Source organism: Salvelinus sp. IW2-2015, unplaced genomic scaffold (genome assembly GCF_002910315.2).
Source record: "Salvelinus sp. IW2-2015 unplaced genomic scaffold, ASM291031v2 Un_scaffold1901, whole genome shotgun sequence".
Classification (NCBI taxonomy): domain Eukaryota; kingdom Metazoa; phylum Chordata; class Actinopteri; order Salmoniformes; family Salmonidae; genus Salvelinus; species Salvelinus sp. IW2-2015.
The window spans coordinates 64,803-72,041 of record NW_019943262.1 but is presented as its reverse complement, the minus strand read 5'-3'; the positions used below and the strand labels follow the sequence as shown (position 1 = coordinate 72,041).

The window sequence follows — 7,239 nt, the reverse complement described above, 5'->3', positions numbered from 1 at the left end:
GGTTACAACCTGGGACACCAGAGGAAAGCCTAACGTTACAAACCTGGGACAGCAGAGGAACAGCCTATGTTACAACCTGGGACAGCAGAGGGACAGCCTAACTTACAACCTGGGATAAGCAGAGGACACCTAACGTACACTGGATAGCACGCAGGAAACAGCCTAATGTTACCACACTGGGACAGCAGAGGGACAGCCTAACTTACAACCTGGGACAGCAGAGGACAGACCTAATGTTACAACCTGAGACAGCAGAGGACGATCAGCCCTAACGTCCAACCTGGAAGACAGCAGAGGAACACCGCCCCCTAACGTTACAACCTGGGACAGCAGAGGGACAGCCTAACGTTTACAACCTGGGACAGCAGAGGGACAGCCCTAACGTTACAACCTGGGACAGCCTAACGTTACAACCTGACAGCAAGGGACAGAGCCTAATGTTACAACCGGGCAAGCCTAACGTTACAACCTGGACAGCAGAGGGACAGACTAACGTTACAACCTGGACAAGCAGAGGGACAGCCTAAGTTACAACCTGGGACAGCAGAGGGACAGCCTAATGTTACAAACCTGGGACAGCAGAGGGACAGCACGTTACAACCTGTGACAGCAGAGGGACAGCCTAATGTTACAACCTGGGACCAGCTAATGTCACAAACCTGAGACAGCCTAACGTTACAACCTGAGACAGCAGAGGGACAGCCTAGACGTTACAACCTGGACAGCAGAGGGACAGCCTAACACGTTACAACCTGGGACAGCGCCTAAGTTACAACCCTGGCGACAGCAGAGGAACAGCCTAACGTTACAACCTGGCGACCAGGCAGCGGGAACAGCCTAACGTTACAACCTGGGACAGCAGAAGGAACAGCCTAACGTTACAACCTGGGACAGCAGAGGAACAGCCTAACGTTTACAACCTGGGACAGCCTAACGTTTACAACCTGGGACAGCAGAGGGACAGCCTAAGTTACAACCTGGAACAGACTAACGTTAACAACCTGGGACAGCAGAGGACAGGCCTAAGTTACAACCTGGACAGCAGAGACAGCCTAACGTTACAACCTGGGACAGCAGAGGGACAGCCAACGTTACAACCTGCGGACAGCAGAGGAACAGCCCTAACGTTACAACTTGGGAGGATATTAGGGAGGATGAATGCAATCTACTGGCAGAGTGGGTGTCACAGAGCAGGGAGGATATTAATCCTACTGCAGAGGGGTGTCACAGAGCGGGAGGATATTAATCCTACTGCAGAGGGGTGTCACAGAGCAGGGAGGATATTAATCTACTGCAGAGGGGTGTTTCACAAGCAGGAAGAGATATTAATCTACTGCAGAGGGGTGTCACAGAGCAGGGAGATATTATCTACTGCAGAGGGGTGCACAGAGCAGCGAGATATTAATCTACTGCGAGGGTGTCCAGAGCGGGAGGTATTAATCTACTGCAGAGGGGTGTCACAGAGCGGGAGGATATTAATCTACTGCAGAGGGGTGTCACAGAGCAGGGAGGATATTAATCTACTGCAGAGGGGTGTCACAGAGCGGGGGAGATATTAATCTACTGCAGAGGGGTTCACAGAGCGGGGAGGATTAATCTACTGCAGAGGGGGTCACAGAGCAGGAGGATTTAATCTACTGCAGAGGGGTGTCACAGAGCAGGGAGGATATGAATCTACTACAGAGGGGTGTCACAGAGCAGGGAGGATATTAATCTACTGCAGAGGGTGTCACAGAGCAGGGAGGATATGAATCTACTACAGAGGGTGTTCACAGAGCAGGGAGGATATTAATCTACTGCAGAGGGGTGTCACAGAGCAGGAGGATAGAATCTACTACAGGGGGTGTCACAGAGCAGGGAGGATATTAATCTACTGCAGAGGGGATGTCACAGAGCAGGGAGGATATTAATCTACTGCAGAGGGGTGTCACAGAGCAGGGAGGATAGTAATCTACTGCAGAGGGGTGTCACCAAGAGCCAGAGAGGATAGTAATCTACTGAACAGAGGGTGTCACAAGAGCAGGGAGGATATTAGTCTACTACAGAGGGGTGTCACAGAGCAGGGAGGATATTAATCTACTGCAGAGGGGTGTCACAGAGCAGGGGACTACCTTCTTTTTCGTACTCTTGCTCCAGGGGGACGAGCGCCCCATCATCCTCATCTCTGTATCCGTAGTACTCAGCGTCGATGTCCTTCATTAGCTCCGCTCTGCTCTTCCTGGGGGGAGGAATGGCTGGGGGGGTGGGGTGGGGGGGGTTATCAGTACACATCCAATATTGGTATCAAACATGGTATTAACCTAAAGTATAAGTTGTCAGTAGACCTACGTTCTTTCTCAAACAGCTCTCTGACTCCAGGCAGGTCTTTGGCTGCTCCAAAGTATTTATATCCTCTGTTTCCTGGGACCTCCTTCCCTTCGTGGTCCAGCATCTTTGGTCCCACTCTCTGGTAGAGACAACATTAATCACAACAAGACTAACACTGAGAGTCACTTCATATCTCATTACATCAGTGATCAGGTAATGACTTGACTCGCTGTTTGATTTGGCTTTTAGCCATTTTACCAGTGTCTTGGTTGTCTTCATGTGTTTCGTTCAGCTTTTCACTTTGAACTGATCTGCTCCACCACCTGTTTGAACACGACTTCTACTACTCAGCTTCACGACAAAAACTTCTCCCACTAGGGTGTGAAACCTCCCGTTGCCTGCTGCTTGGATTACACCTGGCGATCTGTTCACCGTCTCCCCTGGCTGGTACAGGTACCCCCGCGCCACACTCCCCCCTCTCCCCCTGTCTGGTACAGGTACCCCCGCGCCCCCAGGGAGAGAGGGGGGAGTGTGGCGGGGTACCTGTACCAGAGGGGGAGAGTGGCGGGGGTACTTGTACCAGACGGAGAGAGGGGGGAGTGTGGCGGCGGGGGACCTGTACCAGCCAGGGAGAGAGGGGGGAGTGTGGCAGGGGTACCTGTACCAGAGAGGGGGAGAGGGGGAGTGTGGCGGGGTACCTGTACCAAAGGGGGGAGAGTGGCGGGGGTACCTGTACCAGCCAGAGGGAGAGGGGGGAGTGTGGCGCGGGGGTACCTGTACCAGACGGGGAGAGGGGGGAGTGGTGGCGCGGGGGTACTGTACCAGACAGGGGGAGAGGGGGGAGTGTGGAGTGTGGCGCGGGGGTACCTGTACCAGACAGGGGGAGAGGGGGAAGTGTGGCGCGGGGGTACCTGTACCAGACGGGGAGACAGGCCAGGGAAAGAGGGCAGTGTGCGGGGGTACCTGTACCAGCCAGGGAGAGAGGGGGGAGTGTGGCGGGTACCTGTACCAGAGGGGGAGAGTGGCGGGGTACCTGTACCAGCCAGAGGGAGAGGGGGAGTGTGGCGCGGGGGTACCTGTACCAGACGGGGAGAGGGGGGAGTGTGGCGCGGGGGTACCTGTACCAGACAGGGGGAGAGGGGGGAGTGTGGAGTGTGGCGCGGGGTACCTGTACCAGACAGGGGGAGAGGGGGGAGTGTGGCCGCGGGGGTACCTGTACCGGAGAGGGGGGAGTGTGGCGCGGGGGTACCTGTACCAGACAGGGGGAGAGGGGGAAGTGTGGCGCGGGGGTACCTGTACCAGACGGGGAGACAGGCCAGGGAGAGAGGGCAGTGTGGGCGGGGGTACCTGTACCAGCCAGGGAGAGAGGGGGGAGTGTGGCGGGGTACCTGTACCAGAGGGGGAGAGTGGGCGGGGGTACCTGTACCAGCCAGAGGGAGAGGGGGGAGTGTGGCGCGGGGGTACCTGTACCAGACGGAAGAGGGGGGAGGAGTGTGGCGCGGGGGTACCTGTACCAGCCAGGGAGAGAGGGGGGAGTGTGGCAGGGGTACCTGTACCAGACAGGGGGAGAGGGGGGAGTGGTGGCGGGGTACTGTACCAGAGGGGGAGAGTGGCGGGGGTACCTGTACCAGCCAGAGGGAGAGGGGGGAGTGTGGCGCGGGGGTACCTGTACCAGACGGGAGAGAGGGGGGAGTGTGGCGCGGGGGTACCTGTACCAGACAGGGGGAGAGGGGGGAGTGTGGCGCGGGGGTACCTGTACCAGACAGGGGGAGGGGGGAGTGTGGCGCGGGGGTACCTGTACCGGAGAGGGGGAGTGTGGCGTGGGGGTACCTGTACCAGACAGGGGGAGAGGGGAAGTGTGCGCGGGGGTACCTGTACCAGACAGGGGGAGAGGGGGGAGTGTGGCGCGGGGGTACCTGTACCAGACAGGGGAGAGGGGGGAGTGTGGCGCGGGGGTACCTGTACCAGACAGGGGGAGAGGGGGAGTGTGGCGCGGGGGTACCTGTACCAGACAGGGGGAGAGGGGGAGTGTGGCGCGGGGGTACCTGGACCGGAGAGGGGGGAGTGTGGCGTGGGGTACCTGTACCAGACAGGGGGAGAGGGGGAAGTGTGGCGCGGGGGTACCTGTACCAGACAGGGGGAGAGGGGGGAGTGTGGCGCGGGGGTACCTGTACCAGCCAGGGGAAGACGGTGAACAGATCGCCAGGTGTAAATCCAAGCGCAGGCAAACGGGAGGTTTCACACCCTAGTGGGAGAAGTTTTTGTCGTGAAGCTGAGTAGTAGAAGTCGGTGTTCAAACAGGTGGTGGAGCAGTCAGTTCAAAGTGAAAAGCTGAACGAAACACATGAAGACAACCAAGACACTGGTAAAATGGCTAAAAGCCAAATCAAACAGCGAGTCAAGTCATTACCTGATCACTGATGTAATGAGATATGAAGTGACTCTCAGTGTTAGTCTTGTTGTGATTAATGTTGTCTCTACCAGAGAGTGGGACAAAGATGCTGGACCACGAAGGGAAGGAGTCCCAGGAAACAGAGGAATATAAATACTTTGGAGCAGCCAAAGACCTGCCTGGAGTCAGAGAGCTGTTTGAGAAGAACGTGGTCTACTGACAACTTATACTTTAGGTTAATACCATGTTTGATACCAATATTGGATGTGTACTGATAACCCCCCCACCCACCCCCCAGCCATTCCTCCCCCCAGGAAGAGCAGAGCGGAGCTAATGAAGGACATCGACGCTGAGTACTACGGATACAGAGATGAGGGTGATGGGGCGCTCGTCCCCCTGGAGCAAGAGTACGAAAAAGAAGGTAGTCCCTGCTCTGTGACACACCCTCTGCAGTAGATTAATATCCTCCCTGCTCTGTGACACCCCTCTGTAGTAGACTAATATCCCTCCCTGCTCTTGTGACACCCTCTGTCAGTAGATTACTATCCTCTCTGCTCTGTGACACCCCTCTGCAGTAGATTACTATCCTCCCTGCTCTGTGACACCCCTCTGCAGTAGATTAATATCCTCCCTGCTCTGTGACACCCCTCTGCAGTAGATTAATATCCTCCCTGCTCTGTGACACCCCTCTGTAGTAGATTCTATCCTCCCTGCTCTGTGACACCCCTCTGCAGTAGATTAATATCCTCCTGCTCTGTGACACCCCTCTGTAGTAGATTCATATCCTCCCTGCTCTGTGACACCCCTCTGCAGTAGATTAATATCCTCCCTGCTCTGTGACACCCCTCTGTGTAAGATTCATATCCTCCCTGCTCTGTGACACCCCTCTGCAGTAGATTAATATCCTCCCTGCTCTGTGACACCCCTCTGCAGTAGATTAATATCCTCCCCGCTCTGTGACACCCCTCTGCAGTAGATTAATATCCTCCCTGCTCTGTGACACCCCTCTGCAGTAGATTAATATCCTCCCTGCTCTGTGACACCCCTCTGCAGTAGATTAATATCCTCCCGCTCTGTGACACCCCTCTGCAGTAGATTAATACCTCCCCGCTCTGGACACCTCTGCAAGTAGATTAATATCTCGCTGCTCTGTGCACCCCTCTGCATAGATAATATCCTCCCTGCTCTGTGACACCCCTCTGCAGTAGATTAATATCTCTTCCTGCTGTGTGAAACACCCCTCTGCAGTAGATTAATATCCTCCCTGCTCTGTGACACCCCTCTGCAGTAGATTAATATCCTCCCCGCTCTGTGACACCCCTCTGCAGTAGATTAATATCCTCCCTGCTCTGTGACACCCACCTCTGCAGTAGATTCATTCATCCTCCCTAATATCCTCCCCAAGTTGTAACGTTAGGGCTGTTCCTCTGCTGTCCAGGTTGTAACGTTAGGCTGTCCCTCTGCTGTCCCAGGTTGTACGTAGGTCTGTCCTCTGCTGTCCAGGTTGTCCATTAGGCTGTCCTCTGCTGTCCCAGGTTGTAACGTTAGTCTGTTCCAGGTTGTAACTTAGGCTGTCCTCTGCTTCCCAGGTTGTAACGTTAGGCTGTCCCAGGTTGTAAACGTTAGGCTGTTCCTCTGCTGTCCCAGGTTGTAACGTTAGGCTGTTCCTTCTGCCTGTCCCAGGGTCTGTAACGTTAGGCTGTTCCCCTGCCTGGTCCCAGGTTGTAACGTTAGGCTGTTCCTCTGCTGTCCCAGGTTGTAACTTAGGCGCTGTCCCAGGTTGTAACGGTTAGGCTGTCCCTCTGCTGTCCAGGATTGTAACGTCTAGGTCTGTCCCTCTGCTGTCTCAGGTGTAAGTTAGGCTGTCTCAGGTTTGTGACATTAGCTGTCCCAGGTTGTAACATTAGGCTGTCCTCTGCTGTCACAGGTTGTAACGTGCTGTCCCTCTGCTGTCCCAGGTTTGTAACATTAGGCTGTCCCTCTGCTGTCCCAGGTTGTAACTTAGGCTGTCCCTCTGCTTGTCCAGGTTGTAACGTTAGTCTGTCCCTCTGCTGTCCAGGTGTGTAACGTTAGGCTTGTCCCAGGTTGTAACATTAGGCTCTGTCCCTTGCTGTCACGGTTGTAACGTTGGGCTGTCCCATGGTTGTAACGTTAGGGCTGTCCCTCTGCTGTCCCAGGTTGTAAACGTAGGCTGTCCCTCTGCTGTCCCCAGGTTGTAACGTTAGGGGCGTGTTTTCCTCTGCTACTGTCTTCCAGGGTTAGGACGTTAGGGCTGTCGTCCTCTGCTGTCTCAGGGTTGTAACATTAGGTTCTGTCCTTCTGCTGTCCCAGGTTGTAAGTTAGGCTGTCCCTCTGCTGTCCCAGTGTGGTAACATTAGGCTGTTCCTCTGCTATCCAGTGTACGTTAGGTGTCCTCTGCTTATCCAGGTTGTAAGCTTAGGCTGTCCCTCTGCTGTCCCAGGTTGTAACATCAAGGCTGGTTCCTCTGCTGTCCCAGGTTTGTAACGTTAGGCTTTCCTCTGGTGTCCCAGGTTGTAACC

The 7,239-nt window shown here is 55.1% G+C and overlaps 1 protein-coding gene across 1 annotated transcript in view; it reads right to left on the bottom strand.

The window, feature by feature from the left end:
- The window catches only part of isy1 (ISY1 splicing factor homolog), a 36,176-nt gene that overhangs the window by 12,880 nt on the left and 16,057 nt on the right, over positions 1-7,239 (bottom strand). The window contains exons 6-7 of the mRNA XM_024139761.2: positions 2,329-2,446; positions 2,112-2,234 (exon numbers count right to left, since the gene is read on the bottom strand). Of these exons, the coding sequence (XP_023995529.1) occupies positions 2,112-2,234; positions 2,329-2,446 (241 nt within the window). The remainder of the gene's footprint in view (positions 1-2,111; positions 2,235-2,328; positions 2,447-7,239) is intronic.